Source organism: Ranitomeya variabilis, chromosome 2 (assembly GCF_051348905.1).
Source record: "Ranitomeya variabilis isolate aRanVar5 chromosome 2, aRanVar5.hap1, whole genome shotgun sequence".
Classification (NCBI taxonomy): domain Eukaryota; kingdom Metazoa; phylum Chordata; class Amphibia; order Anura; family Dendrobatidae; genus Ranitomeya; species Ranitomeya variabilis.
Window position 1 is genome coordinate 594,721,052 of NC_135233.1, and position 22,989 is coordinate 594,744,040.

Here is a 22,989-nt window from a genome sequence, read left to right on the forward strand (position 1 = left end):
TCCGCAGCTGCTCCGTCCATTAGTCTGTCAGACACAGATATGGAGGTGCAGTACCATTCAACTGAAAAACCCAAAATGCTACATTACACGAGATCCGGGACCAGATTGGACCTGTACATAACATATACATCTAATTAATGCCCACGTTATTTGTTGCAGTCCTCGCTTTGCTGCTTCTCCTGTTTCGCTGCACGGCTAGTAGTACGGCACAGAAGGGGTTACTGTGTGAATCGGAGGACGACATACGGGACAATATCTTCAATTACAATGAGCAGGGAGGTGGAGAAGAAGACCAGGTACCGGAGTGCATTAATAACATGTTAAATGGGGTCTGGTCGGCTAAACGGACAGCATAAAATGCAAGAATCACACCTTCAGTTTCTGCAGAGATCACAACCCCAAGGCCCAGATTCATCAAATCTGGTGTAAAACACTTTGAAAATTTACAAAAATGTTGGTATTCTTATGCCAGTTACGGGCAGATCTGTGGCAACGGTCCCCATGAAATTCTTCATAATCAGAGCACCATACTTATTTTGTCAGATGGAACCAGACAGCTGCTAAACGCTGCTCCATCCAGTCTGTACCACGTCAGGTGCTTGTGTGACTAGTCTGAGGGTCCCGGCTGCGTCATCTCATCCTACTTCCCTTTAGTGACCGTCTCCCTATGTGTGCACACTGAGACCTGTCATTGTAGGAGGGCAGGGAGAAGCTACTGGGGTCAGGCCTCGTCACCCTAGCGGCCGATGTGACACGCTGCCCCAACCATGCATCTGCAAGCAGGTTTCTTTTAATTGCTGTCTCCGTTCTGCAGAAACAGAAGGTGCGATTTTTCCGTCCTCCACCTGCCTATGTGCTTGATGTATACTTTATTTGGGGAAGACTATTTTTTTTGCAGTTTTACTGCAGAAAAGGCCGGTTACACTAACAATACTGATATCACACAGGATGCCTATGACATGACCCATCTCAGGAACCCCGCCATGGCAGTGCCACCATCACCCCGCTTCAAGCCTCCAATCCGCAGAGATGCTCCATACAGTCAGACACTTCCCCGCTATCCCCGGAGACCCTCTGACCGACCTTCTGAGATTGCAGACTTTATACAAGATGTGAGTTGCTGGGTTTTATCGTTTGCATCCTTCTGGTGCCTTCTGATTCCGCTGTAACCACTGTTCTTCATCGCTAGGGACTGCAGACGGCAGATTCGGACCCCAGTGTTCCCCCATATGACACCGTACTCATTTACGATTACGAAGGAGAGGGGTCAGTGGCCGGGACCCTGAGCTCCATCTTATCTAGCGACGATGACAGTGACCAAGATTATGACCACTTGCAGGAGTGGGGTCCACGCTTCCGCCGGCTGGCAGACATGTATGGTAAGCAGTGACTATGATGACGGCGGCTCTCCATGAAGAGACTATAAATCCTCTGTCTTATGCTGGAGCCATTACACCAGTCTGGAGATCAGAAAGTAGAAGCTTCAGTGAAGATTTTCCACAGCAATCCCAATGTATATATTGATGGTTTGGAAATGTGCCATTTTTGAGACACTGTAGGTCTCCATGGTCCACGTGTAAATTTAAAACAGAACGGTTTACTTATTTATGGAGCGGCAAGCGAGCGGGACCAGGAGGGGTAGGGTGATGTGGAGAGAAGACGTGGCCGATTGCAAAGTTTCTAGGCTTCTCTCTGCAGCAGAAAGTTTGGATCAGGGGGCCGATAAACGAGAGACCCTTTTATTAATGCTGAGGACTAATACATAATGGAGGGTCCCTGGCAGGAAGAGCAGAAGTGCTGCTTGGACGGACGTCATTACACCTCGATGGAAACGGGTTGGTGGTTTTACATTTTGGGAAACTTCCTGATAATTCCACATTTTATACATGTAATAAAAATCACTTTGTGGCAATAGTTTGTGAGAAGGAACGATTCCTGGCTTTTAATCATTGGTCAGAGCTTTATTATCATGCACATTTTTAGACTTCGTTCTAATCATTTTCTTTGTAGCACTTGCCAGCCGGGCATAGTTATCTGGGTTGTAGTCGGCACGGGGCTTGCCATGGGAAAGCAGCGGCACTGCGTCCTGAGTGGCTTGTAAGAGGAGTGGAGGACGGCGCAGGCCTTCTCCATGTCTCAGCGTGTCCGGGAGACCTTTCCTTTTAGTTTCTGGCAGTAGAAGAAGACTCAGGACTGATAAGATGCAGAAGGAGGATAAGACAACATGGTGCAGGAAGTAACCAGATCTCTGCTGAAGGATGATGATTGGAAGAGAAGCTCGACCCAACATACTGAGCCCCAGAATAACGCCCAGGCCAGAACCCCTAGAGGTAAGATGGAAAACATAATTAATATTACATTGATGAAATACACACACCTTAAGGGCTGTAAGCTCCTGGCCATAGGAGGTAGTACTGAGAAGGTATAGCATGTTTATGCAATGTTCATATCAATGGCCTCTGATGGACATATAAGCCAGGAAAAGATCCTGACATATGCGTTCAACAGAGGCATCAAAGACCATGCAACAGCAATTGTCACCCATAGGGTCCCATATTGAAGATACTTGTAATACAGTTGTGCTCAAAAGTTTACATACCCCGGCAGAATTTTTGCTTTCTTGACCTTTTTTCCAGAGAATATGAATGATAACACCAAAACTTATTCTCCACTCATGGTTAGTGGTTGGGTGAAGCCATTTATTGTTAAACTACTGTGTGATCTCTCTTGAAATCATTATGACAACCTAAAACATCCAAATGACCCTGATCAAAAGTTCACATACCCCGGTGATTTTGGCCTAATAACATGCACAGAAGTTGACACAAATGGGTTTGAATGGCTAATAAAGGTAACATCCTCACCTGTGACCCGTTTGCTTGTAGTCAGTGTGTGCATAAAAGCTGAGTGATTTTCTGGGATCCAGACAGACTCTTGCATCTTTCATCCATCCACTGATGTTTCTGGATTGTGAGTCATGGGGCAAGCAAGAGAATTGTCAACGGATCTATGGGAAAATGTAGTTTAATTGTATAAAACAGGAAAGGGATACAAAAATATATCCAAGGAATTGATAATGCCAGTCAGCAGCGTTCAAACTGATTAAAAAATGGATAATCAGGGGCTCTAAAAACAAAACCACGGTCAGGTAGACCAACAAAAATGTCATCCACAACTGCCAGGAAAATTGTCCAGGATGTAAAAAAAAAAAACCCCACAAGTAACATTAGCTGAAATACAGGTCTCCAAGTAGCGGTGTGGCTGTTTCAAGATGCACAATAAGGAGGCACTTGAAGAAAAATGGGCAGCATGGTCGAGTGCCAGAAGAAAGCCATTACTGTATCTCTCCTACAATATACAAAACAGCAAAGACAAGCCTCAAAACTTCTGGAACAAGGTCATTTGGAGTGATGAGACCAAAATTGAACTTTTTGGCCACAACCATAAACATTACATTTGGAGAGAGGTCAACAAGGCCTGTGATGAAAAAACACCATTCCTACTGTAAAGCACAGAGGTGGATTGTGGATGTTTTGGGTATGTGTGAGCTACAAAGGCACAGGAAACTTGGTCAAAGTTGAAGGAAAGATGACTGCAGCATGTTATCAGCAAATACTGGAGGCAAATTTTCAATCATCAGCCTGGAAACTGCGCATGGGATGTACTAGGACATTTTAAAGTGACAACGATCCAAAAAACAAGGCCAAGTCGACCTATCATTGACTACTTCAGAACACAGTGAAGGTTCTGGAGTGGCCATCTCAGTCTCCTGACCTCAATATCATTGAGCCACTCTGGGGAGATCTCAAACGCGCAGTTCATGCTAAACAGCCCAGGAATTTACAGGAACTGGAGGCTTTTTGCCAAGAAGAGTGGGCTGCTTTACCATCTGAGAAAATAAAGAACCTCATCCACAACTACCACAAAAGACTTCAAGCTGTCATTGATCTTAGAGGGGGAAACATGGTATAAAGAAATGGGGTATGTGAACTTTTGATCAGGGTCATTTGGATGTTTTATGATACGATACACTTTATTGATCCCGGGGGAAATTACGGTATTAATTTGGGTTGTCATTAGGATTTAAAAAGAGAAAACACAGTAGTTTGACAACAAATGGCTTCACCCAACCACTAACCGTGAGTGGAGAAAAAGTTTTGGTGTTATTCATATTCTCTAAAAAAAACAAAAAGGCCAAAAAAAATTCTACCAGGTATGTAAACTTTTGACCAACTGTACCATGGTGTGCAATCGTGGGATCCAATACACAATTCCATTCCTTTTTTTTTTTTCTTCTGTTCTTTGCGGTGCACTGACATCTGCCAGCGTGCAGGAGGCCAACAGGCTAATGGAGCCTTTCGCTATATGCCTAGTTTGTGCGCCAGGAGCTTTCCCCACCATAGCATAAGGCACCTGCAAACCACAATGGGGAAATAGATGTGTATGCCAGAAACTGTCTTTTGTGATTTGCATCATATTTACGATATGTTTTAGACACTTTTTGCGCCTTTTCTGATGAGAGATCATAATTTTTCTGAAAGGTGCTTGGCTAAGCTGAAAAAGCAAGATGGTCCAACTTGTGTCAGAATTTGAGAGCAAATTTCTGGCCTGAACTAAGCGATTGTTGTTCTTACCTGATTACTGTTGGCAACACCTCACTGGCGTAGAAGACACTCAGCATGACTACCGCATGAGCAGAGAGGGACCCCAGCACGGATATGGCTATGGATATTGCTGTAAAGAGGTCTGGATTGGAGACAAAGGGAGAGGGGGCCGTTATTACTGAAAGTCTAGGGAGTAGGATCTACTGTAGGACCAGCGGCATGTGTGGGGGTCTTACACGGTGTCAGGGCCAGGAGCAGCAGAGAGCAGAACCCGGTCAGGATGGTGCACAGTAGGAGGACCGCACGACGGCCCCAGTGGTTCACCGTGATGCAGAGGAAAATACAGGCAAGGAGTTCGCTACCAGCTTGGAGAAAATAAGGAAAAGAGCCACCGAGAGCCATGAGGTTCCGAGCAAAGCACGGTGTGATGCCACAGCCGATGAACCTGTGTGAGGGGAAGATCATGAATATTGGGATAAAAACCTAGACTCGTACAGCAATTGTGCAAATGTCCAGGCAGAGAAAGGTTCTACAACTTGGGCTGGCTGCATCCAACTTTCACGGTCCAAGTATGGACTGAAGTCCAGACTAGCCTTACGTCTCTGGACCCCGAACTCGTACGCCTATGAGACTGTTGAGTTTCGATCAGAAGACTGGGCCACATATATAGACCATACTCAGATTGTGAATGTCGGATGTGAGAAAACAGATTTATCCATAACTGGTCGTATCGTAATAATTTGTAGGATGAAGGCTTATGGCTCCTCGGCAAGTACCAAACTTTTCTGAACAACCCTTGATGGTTTCCTCTCCTGAGGACGCCATGAAGTGATGCAAAGTACAGTAGTGAGTGTACCCAAAGGGCAATACTAATTTTTTAGATATAGAAAAGTTGTATATCTTGGTACAGTGTTAGCCAGTAGATAGAAAAATATTTAGAATTGAGTGTCCTCGGTGGTTGATACCTTTTTAATGGCTAACTGAAAAGATGGTAAATTGCAAGCTTTCGAGACTACTATGACTACTGATGAAGGGACCTCAGTCTTGAAAGCTTGCAATTTATTACCATCTTTTCAGGTAGCCATTAAAAAGGTATCAACCACCAAGGACTCTCAATTCTAAATATTTTTCAAATTTTTTATACTAATTTTGATGAATCTCCCTCAAAGTACAGCCATAATTTAAGATTGGAAAGTGAGAAGGAAAACTGAATACCAATCTCGCCACTTTATAGGGTGTGGACATCCAGTAGCGAGGTTCCTATAGTTATGAACTTATAGATCTGGTCGACCTCTCACTTTACATTCATTGTACAGAAAAGAAAACGGTGGATCGCTAGGACTAGGGAAGAGACTTACGTAGTAAACCCAAGGATCAACGCGTTCCGCCAAATAAGACGGGTCCCGAACAGACTGCAGAAGCTGTAATACCGAGGGCGAGGAAAACCCTCCCAAAGCGAGTCTATTTCTGTAAGGGAGAGGAGGTCAAGGACGCACTTAGCGGAGAAGCATTAATAATTGCTATACATTCCATTCCATTTGCAGCAGGTCTAAGGGCGAATTGTCATCTCAGATATTTATTCATTACATTTCTGGATCTTATTAAATGCCAAATTGTGTTTGAGCTGCTCACCTGAAAATAGAGTGTCCCGGCTGGCAAAATCCTCTCCTGTGTCAATCCCATTCCCCCTGGAGAAGACGCAGAGTTCGGTTTTGCATCGATTTAACTGCTGTGTTGCCAGAAGCCAGCGGGGTGATTCAGGGAAGAGTAACCGGCAGCTAAATACAAGGGGAGACGTGAGCAAAGCGGGAAATGATGGACTGATAGCGATACTAAATCCCTGAAAAATGGAATTTGGACGGAACCCCCAAATAGAACCATTCACTACTAATAGGCAGGTCAAGTCACTTTTCTGCCCTCCAGTCCAGAAGTGTCCACAAAGCCATTGTCTCATTTTAGTTAATGGTTCCTCGGTGGCGGTTCCAATACCATTTTTAAGGCTTCAAATGGGAGTCCTGACTTAGCAGACCCAAATGTGACGTGACTCCAGCCCACTACAGGAATCACTTACCACCAATATCCGAATAGTAACAGTAATGATCCCATTATTGCCCCTTGTAAGATCTTCCAGTCGGAGCATAGCACGGCCATCCCTGGCAGCAGCAGTTTACCTCCCAACCAGAAAAATCCTCCAATCATTGTAATCATGAGTCGGAGACCAGGAGGACAAAGCTCTAACCCTGAGGAGTCAAGAAAGAGTTTCATTTTATGGAGAATAACCGTCAGAGCAGGTAGAGGAGAGAACGTGCACGAAGAAGTCACCAATGATGCTCACCTAGGAGTCTGCCACATCCAGGAAAGCAGAATAATGAGAAAGCAGAAAACAAAAGGACGGTTAAACATCTACCTACAGGTGACTAATAGGGCGATTATCGATTCTTACAACCCCATGGTTATTAAACCGCGACTGACCCTACATGACAACACAATGACTGATTTTGTGCAATGTGCCTGCCTTCAGATTTGGCCGCTTTTACCCGAATCAACAAGTTCTGCTCTTATTTACACAGCAAATATCCGTGCGCAGACACGAGCCGCAGGCTCAGCGACTCCAGTAATTGCTATTTACAGGCTGAAATTCGCTAATAGTCTCCCAGTGGCAGATTTTATAGGATGTCGCTAAAATTCTTGGCCTGGTTAAAACATAGCTTCACTCCGGAAAACCTGAATAGTTACACATTACACCTGAATTCCACAGAAAACAGTGGATAAGTGTCATAGAAGAAGCCGTGCTGCTTATCTGAGTATGTGTTTCGGCAAAATTTTACACATTGCAAGGGTGAAGTTTGCACTTAATTCTGCACAAAGAATGGACACGGTGCAGTCAATTTATGTATAGAGGACGTGTAGATGAAGGTTTTTTTTATTTTTTAGATCTCAAGCTAAAAATTACGTTTTTTCTCTGCGTAGAAAATCTGCACTGTGTGCATTTATCCAATGTTGTCCACTGCTATGATTTGTTGCAATGTAACGTGTCCTCGGTGCAGACGCCGTCCCCCTCACCCTCCTTCCACTTCACATTTCGGTCACAAAGTTATTGCAAACACAGAAACCTCCCAAAGCAAATAACATGAGACAAGGCGAGGAGGGGCAGAAACACCAAGACAAGCGGGTGCTGGACGTCAGGCGCCGAGCGGCCCACATACTGCACTCACTTGTTATGTAGAAAGACAGGAGGATTCCTGCCAGAGCCGCACCAAATACTATTCTGATCGCCAGGAAGCTGAGATACCCAGGACTGAAGCACAAGGCCACCCCGAGGGGCAGCGCCATCACCAGGGCACTGATAAAAGCGTTCCGTCGTCCAAACCTGAAATAGACATATGCAGTGAATGATAAAAGTAGAACACAATTATGCACTTTGATGCTTTGCTAAATGTATAAACCGCCTGTACCCTGCTGGTGGGGAGCAGGGAGATGGCAGGGACATTTCTATTCCCTCTGCTGTCCTGTTTATATATTGAAAGCCAGAGATCCTTCTTTACACCTGAGTGCGCTAAAAAAAGTGACTAACTGCGCCACAATGAAAAAAATGCATTAGGATGCATAACCTTGCCTGAACCATTCCCCGTGCCTCAGAGCCGGCATCTGCCTGAGCTGCCACCCAAGTGAGAACTAGGAGCAATCGGCTGTCGGCTCAGGGAGGAAAGCCAGGGGGGAGCAGAATCGAATGGCCACACACTCTGCCCCCCTAGACTGATCAGAAGGGAACCACATCTGGAAAGTCCTAAATGAAAATACACAGTGACAAAAAAAAAAAAAAACCTAGTGAAGGTTACCCAGTATAATATTGGTAGGACTTTCGACTGGGAACTTAAAAATTCCTCATGCTTGCCAGAAGGCCTCTAATAGGGGTGCGTGCTAAATAAGAAAAAGTAGTGGTAATGAGGTGTACCATAAACCCAGTGGGGTTCCCAATGCCCGGAATCAAACCCAGTGAAGTCTAATGGCTTTGGTCCTGGGGGCCATGCTTGCTGCACCACATTAGGGGGCTGCTATTTAAGCAATTCTCCATTTTCTGTGTACTTTATGGATGTTTGGGGTGCGGTACTAATCCGATTTATGGAGATCGCTAGTGAGACATGGGACAGGCAATGCTCCCTGGGAAAAAGGCACGCAAATTAGCAGAGTAATCTAGCTCTCAACTGCCATGGAGGCAGCTTCCCTATAAGTCTATGTCCAACTCAACGAGTTGGGTCAGGTAAGTCATTTCCATGCTGTGTGGGCCGATGCTATAGTTATGGGGCGAATTCCCCCCAATCAGTCCAGATAGCGATAGCTGTGTCATTCGTTTCATCTCTTACCTGTCACAGACAAATCCGAAAATGATGAAGCCCCACAACCAGCCAATCAGGTAACAGATCTGCTCCAGCGGCACCTTCCATCCGTTCTCACAGACAAGGTCCCACTGATAAGAGAAGGACAAAATGCTGTGAACCGTCAGGTCCTACCATAAAGGGACACTTTACACCCTTATCGTAGTGCCCACCTCATACATGAGGACATATATATGTGCATGACAGCTATTGTTATCACTGCGGTTGGTCAGTCAGATCCGTGAGTGCTTACGACAAGTTACTTTGGGCCATTATCGCCGCCAGTGGGCACATGCCCAATATTAATCCTTAATCTGAGAAATTAAAAGTATCAGAATGGTCTTATTCACTAGCTTCCCGTCAACCATCATGGCTCCCTGTCGTGTCCTTCCATTGATTTTCTGACAGGAATGATGCCCCGCTGGGATCTGACGTCCATCTCAGCCGTTCTTGGCATTTAGCCGCATTCCTGTTGCATGTCTAGTGCTTTGTAAAAGGTAATTTCCAAGAATAGTATGCATCAGAGCCGATGTATCTAAGCCGGTCATGAGTGATACAGAGGGACGCACAGCACAACAAAATCCTCCATGAAGGGCTCCGGAATCTTAAAGGGATTGTGGTCACAAAGACAAAGCTTTTCCATATATCCCAACCCGGAAGACGCAGCATGTTCATAGGGGGAAGGGGTGCAATTAGAAATGCCTCCGGGTGGCTGGCACCCATGGGTGCCCTCCAGGATTACAAGTCTCATTCTGTGTTTGCAGACGGCCCCGATGTTCCCGCAGGCAGCAGGACATGTCACAGTGCCACAAAACACGTGGCTGGTATGTCCACACCTCATCGCCCTGGGGATCTGTGCTCTCAGGAAAGCAGAGAAGTAAAAATAATAAGGTGAACATGAAGGGAAGAAAACTGGAGGAATTAAAGAATTCCGATAGCTGGAGACCCCGATTATTAAAGCTCATACATCGCAGAGCAAAGAGTTCCAATTATTACACATTCTATACAGCGTGGAGCACAGAGCCCCCATTATTGCACCTTCTATACAGCGTGGAGCACAGAGCCCCCCCATTACACCTTATATACCGTGTGGATCACACAGCCCCCCATTATTACACTTTCTCAGCATGGAGCAGAGCCCCCATTATTACACTTTGTATACAGCGTGGAGCACAGAGCCCCCATTATTACACCTTTTATACAGCGTGGTGCACAGAGCCTAACATTATACCTTCTATACAGCGGGAGGCTCTGTGCTCCACATTACTACATCTTCTATACAGCGGAGGGCACAGAGCCCCCATTATTACACCATCTGTACAGCGTGGAGCACAGATCCCCTCAATATTATACCTTCTACACAGCGTGGAGCACAGAGTCCTCCCATTATTACACCTTCTATACAGCGTGGGGCACAGAGCTTCCCATTATTAAACCTTCTATACAGCATGGAGCACAGGACCTCCCCCATTAATAAACCTTCTATACAGCGGAGGACTGTGCGCCATATTACTACACCTTCTATACAGTGTGGAGCACAGAGTCCCCCATTTTTATACCTTAAATGCAACGTAGAGCACAGAGCCCCCATTATTACACCTCCTATACAAGAGTGGAGCAAAGACGCCCCATTATCACTCCTTCCATACAGCGTGTAGCACAGAGCCCCCACCATTATTAAACCTTATATACAGCGTGGAGCACACAGCTTCCCATTATTACACCTTGTATACAGTGGGGGGGGAGGCTCTGTGCTCCACATTATTACACCTTATATACAGCATGAAGTACAGATGCCCTCAATATTACACCTTCTATACAGAGAGGAGCACAGAGACACCCATTAATACACCTTCTATACAGCGTGGAGCACAGAGCCACCCCCATTATTACACCTTGTATACAGAGTGGAGCAGAGCCTAACATAATTTCATCTTCTATGCAGCGGGGGACTCTGTATAGAAGGTGTAATGATGTGGAGCACAGAGGGAGGATCTGTGCTCCACATTATTACACCTTATATACAGTGTGGAGCCCAGATACCCCCCCATTATTACACTTTCTATACAACGTGGCGCACAGAGCCCCCCACATTATTACACCTTGTATATAGCGTGGAGCACACATCCCCGATTATTACACCTTGTATACAGCGTGGAGCACAGAGCCTAACATTATTTCACCTTCCATGCAGCAGGGGGGTTCTGTGCTCCACATTATTACACCTTATATACAGGGGGGGGCTCTGTGCTCCACATTATTACTTCTATACAGTGGGAGGCTCTGTGCTCCACATTATTACACATTCTATACAGTGAGGAGCACAGAGCCACCCATTATTACACCGTGGAGCTCAGAGCCCCCAATTACTACATTTTGTATAAAGCATGGAGCACAGAGCCTCACATTACACCTTCTATGCAGCAGGGGCTCTGTGCTCCACATTATTACACCTTCTATACAGCGTGGAGCACAGCTCACCTCAATATTACACATTCTAAACAGCGGGGGGCTCTGTGCTCTACATTATTACACCTTTTATACAGCGTGGAGCAGAGCCCCCCCATTATTACACAGTGGAGCACAGAGCCCCTCCATTATTACACCTTCTATACAGCAGGGTGCTCTGTGCTCCACATTATTACACCTTATATACAGTGTGCAACACAGAGCCCCCATTATTACACCCTCTATACAGCGTGTAGCACAAAGCCCCCACCATTATTAAACCTTATATATGCAGCGCCCCAGAGTCCTGGTCGTTGCAGTATTGTCGCTCTTCCACCAGGGGGAGTGATGGTACGTCTGATGGTACTAAAGGAGTTCACCTGACCAGGTATCAGTCACACTACACTTCACACTCCGGCCACCAAGGGGAGCAAAAGGTTCTATTAGGCGGCTACTCACACTCGGGTAAAACTGGGGGTTGGATAGGAAGTTAGTGAGAAAGCTACCTGGGTTTGACCCAGAGAAGACCTGTCAGGTGGACAGAGAGAAGGAGGAACATCGGAGCTGTAGACAGAGGTCCCTGTCAGGGGTGGGTCCTGACAGAGATATAGCAAAGAGATAGAATGTTACGGAGCTGCGCCTGCACCTCATTGCGGCAGCATCCTAAGAAAGGACAAGAAGCGAAGTATATTGTGGAGAAGTGAGAAACGAGATCATAGCACAAGGAGATAACACCAGGAGGACTCCTGCCTTAAGATCGGCAACATCCTTCTGAGGCGCGTAGCCGGTGGCCGGAAACCGGAGGAAGTAATTGGCTCTACGCATTACTTTGAAAAACGACAGGACAGTTCAATTCCAAGTTGGCTGCCCGACCTTAATACCTAATGAAGACAACGGAGACAAATTGTGGGAGAGGGGCGTCTCTAGGGTCCCTATAAAATAGCTCCAGGCCTACCCCGTCATAAGGGTCGTCCTAGCCATACCATCTGGAGACAGAGAGAGAACATCAGAAATATACACGAGAGTTGTGAGGACTATCCTGTGGTGCTCAGCAGGGCGGTACTACAACACACAGGCGCTAGTAGGAAGGCTACTGATTTCCAAAGGGAACTCTGGATGTGCCTTCGGACTGGCCGGACTTAGCCTGCCCTGTGAACAGTGCTCTGGACTGTGGACGTTGAAGTCTTCAGTAAAAGGTAAAGAGACTGCAACCTGTGTGTCCTCGTTATTCATCGCGCCTTACAACATCCACCATTACCACCTACTCATCAAGGGAAGCCCTGGGGACATACTTCACCTGTGGGAAGGTATAACATCTAGCTGCCATTCCATCACCCCAGCGGACCCCTAGCAGCGCCGGTCACCCTGACTGAACACCACAGGTGGCGTCACGAACACTTGACAAACTACACCTTTGATTGGGCGCCCCTTAGCAGGGCCACGGACCGGGTCGGGCCACCGTGACATCCCCAGAACTGAGACAGAGGGACCCGGTACCGAGTACCCCACTGCCCTGCGCCTGGGGGCGATCCATATACAGTGTGGAGCACAGAGCCTCCCATTATTACACCTTCTGTACAGCGAGGAGCACAGAGTCCCCAATATTACACCTTCTATACAGTAGAAAAAATAGGTATTAGTCCTACCGGTAATTATGTTTCCAGGAGTCCATACTGACAGCACCCTGGAGGACGTCCTCCTCCTCCTTGCTGGGACAGGAAACACACGAGAGTTCAAATATCCGGTACCTCCCACCGATCCTCAGTGTTGTAACAAGGACCAACTCATGGAATGATGCAAATAAATTTTTTTTAATATTTGAAACTCCATACAACAGTATATAAACATAAGACTGAATATATATGCATTCTATAACGTATATGGGGGGGGAACTACCGGTGCTGTCAGTATGGACTCCTGGAAACATAATTACCGGTAGGACTAATACCTATTTTCCAGGACGTCCCTCCTGACAGCACCCTGGAGAGTACCAGAGCATCTCCTTAGGGTGGGACTACCGCTTGGAGGACTTTCCTCCCAAAAGCCGTGTGCTGATTAGACATAACATCAAGCTTATAATGTTTGCAAAAAGTGTCGGTTCTGGCCCATGTGGCGGCCTTACAAATCTGTTCTACGGTAGCTCCCGCACGCTCTGCCCATGAGGCAGACACCCCACGAGTAGAATGGGCTTTTAAACCTGGAGGAGGGGACAAACCCTCGGACTGATAAGCGTGAGAGATTACTGTAGTGATCCAACGGGCAATAGAGGCCCTAGAGGCCTTCTTACCCCTATTTTTTCCCCCAAACAAAATAAAAAGGTTAGGATCTATACGCCAAGATTCTGTGGCTTGTAAATAATCTAACACTCCTTGCCTGACATCAAGAGAGTGGAGAGCCTTTTCTTTCTCATTGGAAGGGTTATGACAAAAAGAAGGGAGAATTATTTCTTGGTTCCTATTTTTGGTGGAAGCTACTTTTGGTAAAAAGGCTGGATCTAATTTCAGGATTAGGCTATCCTCCCTAATCTGTAGGTAGGGATCCCTGATACATAGCGCCTGAATCTCCCCAATCCTTTTAGCTGTGGTGATAGCGACTAAGAAGGCCATTTTCCGAGTGCGAATATCTATAGGCATATCATCGGCCGGGGTGTAAATGCCTTTACATAGTGCTCTAAGGACAAGGTTAAGGTCCCAAGAAGGGGACAAGTGCCGAATGGTGGGACGCATTCTCTGGGTGGCCCGAATAAAACGTATTATCCATGGGTGGGATGCTAAAGGGTAGTCTAGATAAGAACTTAGCGCTGACACCTGAACTTTTAATGTGCTAGGTCGAAGACCCATGTTAAACCCTTTCTGTAGAAAGTCCAAGATATTAGGAATATTCGGAGAGCTTGATACGTCGTCGGACCTGCCACTTTCTGAACAAAAACGTTTCCAAATCTTCTGATAAATGGCTGATGTAACAGGCTTTCTACTGCTTTGTATAGTAGATATAACCTGGTCTGACAGGCCTTTTGACTTCAGGATGACCCTTTCAGGATCCAGGCTGAGAGACAAAGTCTGCTTGGATCTGGGTGATACACTGGACCTTGGTGGATGACTCTCCCGCTGACCGGCAATATGACTGGGTTGTCGATTGCTAAGGTTCCCAGCACGGGAAACCAGCTTCTCCTTGGCCAATACGGGACTACCAGGATGATTGTAGCTTGATCCTCCCTGATCTTCCGAAGAACAGCTGGAATTAATGCCAGTGGTGGGAATGCATATGAGAGGGGATGGTTCCATTCCTGACTCAGGGCGTCTACCCCTTCTGGAAGATCCAATGGGTTCAGGGAGAAGAATCTTGGAGTCTTTGAGTTCCTTCTGCTTGCGAAAAGGTCGATGCTGGGAGTTCCCCAGCGTAAGCATAGTTGCTGAAAAATGTTCTGGTCCAGTTCCCACTCTGTTGGACACAGTTTTTTTCTGCTTAAGTAATCTGCTATTATATTCTGAGAGCCTTCTAGGTGGATAGCTGTTATGGATAGAATAGTGTCCTCGGCCCAGCTGAAGATCTCTTCTGCTAAATCCTGCAGAGGCTGAAATCTTGGTCCTCCTTGATGATTCAGAAATGAGACTGTCTACGTTGTCGGAGAAAATTCTTACGTGACAGTTTAGGAGGACAGGCTGATTGTGTTTTAACGCTTGCCATACAGCATACAGTTCTTTGAAGTTGGATGACCTGTTCCTTATGTTTTCTGGCCACTTGCCCTGCAAGATTCTGCCTTGTAAGTGAGCTCCCCAGCCCCATGCGCTGGCATCTGTAGTGATAACTACGTATGGAGAGGAGATCCACAGCACGCCCACCTCTAGGTTTTCTGTGCGAGTCCACCACAGGAGGGATCTCCGTGTTGGACCGGTCAGCCTCAATGTAGCTTCTAGTGAAGACTTTCGGCGGTCCCATACCGACAGGATCTGTCGTTGTAGCCGTCTTGAGTGCGACTGTGCCCATCTGACGCATGGGATGCAAGCCGTCATTAGGCCAAGAACCTTCATAGCCATCCTTATGGAAACTCGATTCTCCAGTAGGTACTTGACTCGAGCCTGAATTATTCTTCTTTTGCCCTCCGGTAAGCAGGATATTCTGCGACTGGAGTCCAGGAGCACTCCTAGGTAGGTCTTTCTTTGATCTGGAAGAAGGTCGGATTTCTGTCGGTTTATCACCCAGCCTAGGTGTTCCATCACTGCTATCGTTCGATCTCTGATCTTCCAGAATTTCCACTGAATCTGCCACTAAGAGGAAATCGTCCAGATACGGGATTATTATGATGCCCTGTCTCCTCAGAAAGGCAACCATTTCTGACACAAGCTTTGTAAAAATGCGAGGAGCAGAAGCCAGCCCGAAGGGGAGGCCCTGAAATTGGAAGTGGCAGGTCCGGGTTGGCAGAGCTACTGCGAACCTCAGCAGGTTTTGAGACAACGGATGTATTGGAACCTGATAATAAGCCTGTTTTAGATCTATAGTGCACATGACCGCATTTTGATTTATTAACTGAATTGCTGAACGGATAGATTCCATGCGGAACCTTTTGTATCTCACCCAGGTGTTTAACGGCTTTAGATTTATGATTGTGCGAGTGTCGCCTGATGGCCGTGAGATAGTGAATAGGGAAGAGTAGTGACCCGTTCCTATCTCTGAGTGAGGGACCGGAATTATTACCTCGGTCCTGAGCATGTTTTGTAAGTCTTTTAGGATGGCTGAATCTGCAGTGACAATAGTTGGTGCAATATACCTTTCTGGGGGAGGAGCGTAGAGTTCTATATTGTATCCCCTGGAGACAACGCTGAGAACCCACTGATTCTGGGTAATCTGAGCCCAGTTTGCTGCGAACCTCCGGAGCCTCCCCCCGATGCCTGTGGCGTCATAGTGACTTATTCTTGTATGAGGGGTTAAAGAAGGAACCTCTGTTCCTGTTAGACTGTCCACGGGAACCTCTGAAGGATCCTCTACTGGACCGACCCTGGCTTTTAGGTTCAAACTGTTTTCTGGGAAAGAAGAAGCCTCTCCGAAAGGACTGAGTACGTTTATTTTTGTCCTCGGGGAATCCTTTCTTTTTATCACTAGCTGACTCAAGTATGGAGTCTAAAGCAGGTCCAAAAACTCTCTGTCCCGAAAATGGAATAGAGCAGAGTTTGGATTTAGAGGCGTTATCACCAGACCATGACCTCAACCACACGGCTCGCCTAGCGGCATTGGATAAAGAACTATTACGAGCTGAGAATCTAACAGATTCCGCTGTCATGTCCGACAAAAAGGCTGTTGCTGATTTCATTAAAGGAAGGGAATTTAGTATATCTGCTCTAGGGGTCTTATTGGATAACTGCTCTTCCAACTGCCCCATCCATAGGTACATCGACCTGGCCACTGAAGTGGCTGCAATGTTTGTTCTGATCAGGGCTGCAGAAGATTCCCAAGTCCTCTTAAGAAGGATGTCAGCCTTCCTGTCCATAGGGTCACGAAGGCTAGAGGAGTCCTCGAAGGGTATAGCGTTTTTTTTAGTAACTTTCGCGACCGGAACGTCAATCTTAGGGACCTCCTCCCATAACTTGACTTCCTCAGTCGAACGGTAGACGACTTTTAAAGTCCCGTGATAGCACCAAACGGCGTTCGGCCTCCTTCCATTCCTCTAGGACCATAGCCTTGATATGATCACTTATGGGAAATACAGTCAGATTTCGTGCCACTAGACCCCCGAACATCAAGTCCTGTCTGGACTGTGGTTTAGAAGTATCTTCAATCTGCATCGTATTCCTCACAGCGTGGACAAGTCCATCTGTTTCGTCAGATTGAAAGAGATACTTTCTGGCTCGGTCCGAATTCTCCACTATTTCTCCTTCTTCCTCTGAGAGCGAATCCCTGAGAGTTCAGAATCTTCCTCTGATGAATACTCAGGCTCCCCCTGCGTTTCCTCCCGTCTGGGACGTTTATGACCAAGTCTGGGACTGGCGGGCCGAGACTGCGATAAGCTGGCTATAGAGGTTTGCACCTCTTCCCGTATAAGGGATCTCATCTCGGAAAACAGGGTTGTCTGCTCATCTTTCATGACTTTGGAAGTACATGATGCACAGAGGGTTTTGCCATAGGCTTCTGGGAGCTTAGAATGGCATATAGGACATCTGGCGCTCTTCATCGTGGCCTTCCCGGACCTTTTAACTGACAGTGGAGGCAGCGGGGTTTCCCTTATCCTAAATGATATAAGATAGGGAGTAATAGGCTAGGATATACGGGGAAGCTATGGGGTTAGGACGTACTGCTCCAGGCAGGCTTACCCCTTCCTCGTCGATTCTCTCTTCCATAGTCGATTCTGGCAGCCGATCTCGGCAGACAGCGTGGTCACTGCAGGTGCTGGATGCTAAACCGTAGCGACCGCTCTATACAGTGTACTCCGGTATGGAGCGTCTGCCTCCCCGCTGAAAAGAACGCCACCGGAAGTGACGTTCCGCCGGCTCCTGTGATACCGGAAGTGACGCGGCTACCTTAAACCCGGAAGTAGCGGCCGGCTGTAACCTCTCCGGGACTGCGTACTCTGCAGAATGGAGGCTGGATCGTTGCTGCGTCCTGAACCGAGAGCCCCCCCGCCGGGAGGAGCGGTTCAATCCCGGAGTATCGTCCACTCCGGGCCTCTGGGGTAGAGGGACTCCCCTCTGGGGAGTTTCGACCCTGAGCCGCTTGACAGGGGGAAGGATTGGAGAACCGCCCGATCCCCCTGAGCTCGGTAAGCATTGCTGCTTCTCTACGTGTGTCCCTCCGTGCAGGGACAGGAAAAACACTGAGGATCGGTGGGAGGTACCGGATATTTGAACTCTCGTGTGTTTCCTGTCCCAGCAAGGAGGAGGAGGACGTCCTCCAGGGTGCTGTCAGGAGGGACGTCCTGGAAAAAAGGAGTAAAACGGAGAAAGCAAATACTACAAATAATTTATTTAGTCATACAAAAGTTAGTACATACAAGTATAATAGCAATATAAAAAGGATGGTAAGGATAGAGTGAGTCCCCACCAGTATAAGCCACCACCTGAATAGAAATATAACTTATCTACTAGTAATATGAAGGCAGCCGCCCATAAACATAAGGTGAGCCCTGGGAGACACAAATTCATCCCCCACACTAAGAATACTGGCAACCAAACAGGCGCTTACCGGCAGGATACAGAGGTGGCGTGTACCGGGTGGGATTCAGTCCAACGGGACCCCCGACGCGCGTTTCGCTAGCGCGGGTGCTTTAGCTTTATCAAGGGGAAACCTTCTATACAGTGTAGAGCACAGAGCCTCCCATTATTACACCTTCTATACAGCAGGGGGCTCTGTGCTCTACATTATTACACCTTTTATAGAGCGTGGAGCACAGTGCCCCCCATTATTACACCGTGGAGCACAGAGCCCCCAATTACTACATCTTTTATACAGCGGGGGCTCTGTGCTCCACATTACTACATCTTCTATACTGCGTGGAGCAGAGAGCCCCCATTATTACACCTTCTATACAGCGTGGAGCACAGAGCCTCACATTATTGCACCTTCCATGCAACGGGGGGGGGGGCTCTGTGCTCCACATTACTACATCTTATATACATCGAGCACACAGCCCCCATTATTATACCTTTACACCATGTAGCACAGAAACCCCATTATTACACCTTCTATACAGTGTGGCGCACGGAGCACACATTACACTTTTAATAAAGCGTGGAGCACAGATCCCCCATTATTACACCTTGTATACATCGTGGAGCACAAAGCCTAACATTATTACACCTTCTATACAGTGGGGGGCTCTGTGCTCCACATTATTACACCTTCTATACAGTGAGGAGCACAGAGCCCCCAATTATTACACCTTCTATATAGTGTGAAGCACAGAGCCTCCAATTATTACATCTTGTATACAGCTTGGAGCACAGAGCCTCACATTATTGCACCTTCTATACAACGGGGGGGGCCTCTGTGCTCCACATTATTACATCATATATATAACATACATCGTCGAGCACACAGCCCCCACTATTACACCTATACAGCATGAAGAACAGAGACCCCATTATTACGCCTTCTATACAGTGTGGAGCACAGAGCGTAACATTATTACACCTTCTATACAGCAGGGGGGGGGGAGGTTCTCTGCTCCACATTAATACCTTATATACAGCGTGTAGCACAGAGCCCCCATTATTACACCTTATATACTGAGCAGGACAGAGCCTTCCCCCATTATTACACCTTTTATACAGCGTGGAGCACAGAGCCTATTTTCATTACACATTCTATACATAGTGGAGCACAGAGACCCCGCAATATTACACCATATATAAGCGTGGAGCACAGACCCCCCTATTTTCACACCTTACATACAGCGTGGAGCACAGATCCCCATTATTACACCTATATAGCGTGGAGCACAGAGCCCCCATTATTACAGCTTGTATACAGCCGGGAGTACAGACCCTAACATTATTACACCTTCTATACAGGGGGGACTCTGTGATCCACATTGTATCTTCTATACAGAGGGGGCTCTGCTCCACATTATTACACCTTCTATAGAGAAGAGCACAGAGACTCCCATTATTACACCTATACAGCGTGGAGCACAGAGTCCCCCCCATTATTACACAGTGGAGCACAGAGCCCCCAATTACTACTTCTTGTTTACAGCATGGAGCACAGAGCCTCACATTATTACACCTTCTATGCAGCGGGGGCTCTGTGCTCCAGATTATTACACATTCTATACAGCGGAGCACAGATCCCCCATTATTACACCTTCTATACAGCGTGGAGCACAGAGCCCCCATTACACCTTGTATACAGGAGGGAGCACAGAGCCTAACATTATTACACCTTCTATACAAGGGGGCTCTGTGCTCCACATTATTACACCTATACAGCGTGGAGCACAGATTGCCCATTATTACAGCTTCTATACAGCGTGGAACACCGATTCCCTATTACACCTTGTATACAGCGGGGGGCTCTGTTCTCCACATTAATACACCTTCTATACAGAGTGGAGCACAGAGCCCCCATTACACCTTGTATACAGCAAGGAGCACAGACCCCAACATTACACCTCCTATACAGCAGAGCACAGACATTCCTCCTAATTATTACACCTTCTATACAGAGTGGAGCACAGATCCCCTCAGTATTGCACCTTCTGTACAGCGTGGAACACAGCCTCCCATTATTACACATATACAGACTGGAGCACAGAGCCGCCCTTTATTACACCTTGGAGCACAGAGCCCCAAATTATTACATCTTTTATACAGCTGGGGGCTCTGTGCTCCACATTATTACACCTTCTATACAGCATGGAGCACAGATCCCCCATTTTTACACCTTCTATACAGCGGGGAGCACAGACCAACATAATTGCACCTTATAAACCGGGGGCTCTGTGATCCACATTATTACATCTTTTATACAGCGGAGGCTCTGCTCCACATTATTACATCTTCTATATAGCATGGAGCACAAATCCCCTCAATATTTCACCTTCTATACAGCGAAGCACAGAGCCTCCCATTATTACACCTTCTATTCAGAATGGAGCACAGAGTCCCCAATATTACACCTTCTAAACAGTGTGGAGCACAGAGCCTCCCTTTATTACACCTTGCATACAACCGTAGGCTGTGCTCCACATTATTACACCTTCTACACAGCGTGGAGGACAAAGCCTCCTCCTTATTATCACTCCTCTACAGGGGGGGGGCCTCTGTGCTCCTCATTATTACACCTATACAGCGGGGGACTCTGTGCTTACATTAACATTTTATACAAAGTGGAGCACAGATCCCCTCAATATTGCACCTTCTATACAGCCTGAAGCACAGAGCCTCCCATTATTAACACCCATACAGAGTGAAGCACAGAGACCCCCATTATTACACCGTGGAGCACAAAGCCCTCAATTATTACACCTTCTATGCTGCAGGGGGCTCAGTGCTCCACATTATTACTCCTTCTATACAGCAGAGCACAGGGTCCCCCCCATTACACCGTGGAGCACAGAGCCCCCAATTACAGCATCTTTTATACAGCATAAAGCACAGATCACCTCAATATTACACATACTATACAGCGGAGCAAAGAGCCCCCCCATTATTAAACCTTATATACAGCGGGGAGCAGAGTCCCCAATTATTGCACCTTCTATACAACGCGGAGGACAGAGCCCCCCATTATTACATCTTCTATACAGCGGGGGGGCTCTGTGCTCTACATTATTACACCTTGCATACAGCGTGGAGCACAGATTCCCTCATCATTACACCTTCTGTACAGCATGGAGCACAGATCCCCTCGATATGGCACCTTCTATACAGCGAGGAGTAAAGAGCCTCCCATTATTACACCTATACAGCGTGGAGAACAGAGGCCCCCCTCCCATTATTACACCTTCTATTACAGCATGGAGCACAGATTCCCTCAATATTACACCTTATATACAGCGTGGAGCACAGAGTCTAACATTACACCTTCTATACAGCGGGGGGCTCTGTGCTCCACCTTATATACAGAGTGGAGCAAAGATCCCCCCCTCAATATTACACCTTTTATACACAGCGAGGAGCACAGAGCCTTCCCTCATTACACATTCTATACATAGTGGAGCACAGACCCCCAATATTACACCATAAACTTGGAGCACAGACTCCCCTATTTTCACACCTTACATACAGTGTGGAGCACAGATTCCCCAATTCTTACACCTTCTATACAGCATGGAGTAAAGATCCCCTCAATATTACAAATTCCATAGAGCGGAGCACAGATCCCACATAATTACACCTTGTATAAATCGTGGAGCACAGACCCTCCTCTATTACACCTTCCATACAGCATGGAGCACAGAGCCCCCTATTACACCTTATATACAGCATGGAGCACAGACCCCCATAATTACACCTTGTATACATCGTGGAGCACAGAGCCTCACATTATTATACCTTCTATACAGGGGGGCTCTATGATCCCATTATTACACCTAGTATACACCATGGAGCACAGAACCCCCTATTATTACACCTTCTATACAGTGTGGAGCACAGTGCCCACATTATTACACCTTGTATACAGCGTGGAGCGAAGAGCCTAACATTTCACCTTCTATGCAGCGGGGGCTCTGTGCTCCACATTATTACACCTTATATACAGTGTGGAGTACAGATCCCCATTATTACACCTTCTATACAGCAAGGAGCAGAGCCCCCCATTACTACACCTTCTATAGAGCATGGAGCACAAAGTCCCCCCATTATTACACCATGGAGCACAGAGCCCCAATTATTACATCTTGTATACAGCGTGGAGCACAGAGCCTCACATTATTACAGCTATGCAGCGGGGGGCTCTGTGCTCCACATTATTACACCTTCTATAAAGCGTGGAGCACAGATCCCCCATTATTACACCTTGTATACAGCGGGGAGCACAGACCCTAACATTATTACACCTTCCATACAGGGAGGGCTCTGTGATCCACATTATTACATCTATATAGCGTGGAGCACAGATGCCCCCAT

The 22,989-nt window shown here is 46.9% G+C and overlaps 2 protein-coding genes across 7 annotated transcripts in view; one reads left to right on the forward strand and one right to left on the reverse strand.

Moving 5' to 3' along the window:
- The window catches only part of CDH15 (cadherin 15), a 65,656-nt gene extending 63,742 nt beyond the window's left edge, over window positions 1-1,914 (forward strand). For 3 of the 4 annotated variants that reach the window (XM_077288429.1, XM_077288430.1, XM_077288427.1), the window contains exons 12-14: window positions 160-296; window positions 948-1,112; window positions 1,190-1,390. In XM_077288429.1, the coding sequence (XP_077144544.1) occupies window positions 160-296; window positions 948-1,112; window positions 1,190-1,390 (503 nt within the window). Of the gene's footprint in view, window positions 1-159; window positions 297-947; window positions 1,113-1,189 lie in introns of all 4 variants that reach the window. The other variant, XM_077288428.1, reaches the window with a different exon arrangement.
- Window positions 1,417-22,989, reverse strand: part of SLC22A31 (solute carrier family 22 member 31) — a 38,035-nt gene continuing 16,462 nt past the window's right edge. Inside the window, exons 2-10 of one of the 3 annotated variants that reach the window (XR_013221660.1) lie at window positions 8,969-9,072; window positions 7,820-7,974; window positions 6,676-6,844; window positions 6,237-6,382; window positions 5,963-6,071; window positions 4,841-5,049; window positions 4,635-4,746; window positions 2,865-3,007; window positions 2,191-2,324 (exon numbers count right to left, since the gene is read on the reverse strand). Coding sequence is in view for 1 of the 3 variants with exons in the window: in XM_077288435.1 (XP_077144550.1) it covers window positions 1,943-2,324; window positions 4,635-4,746; window positions 4,841-5,049; window positions 5,963-6,071; window positions 6,237-6,382; window positions 6,676-6,844; window positions 7,820-7,974; window positions 8,969-9,072 (1,386 nt within the window). In the remaining 2 variants the exon portion in view is untranslated. Of the gene's footprint in view, window positions 2,325-2,864; window positions 3,008-4,239; window positions 4,414-4,634; window positions 4,747-4,840; window positions 5,050-5,962; window positions 6,072-6,236; window positions 6,383-6,675; window positions 6,845-7,819; window positions 7,975-8,968; window positions 9,073-22,989 lie in introns of those variants that run through there. The other 2 variants (XR_013221661.1, XM_077288435.1) reach the window with 2 other exon arrangements.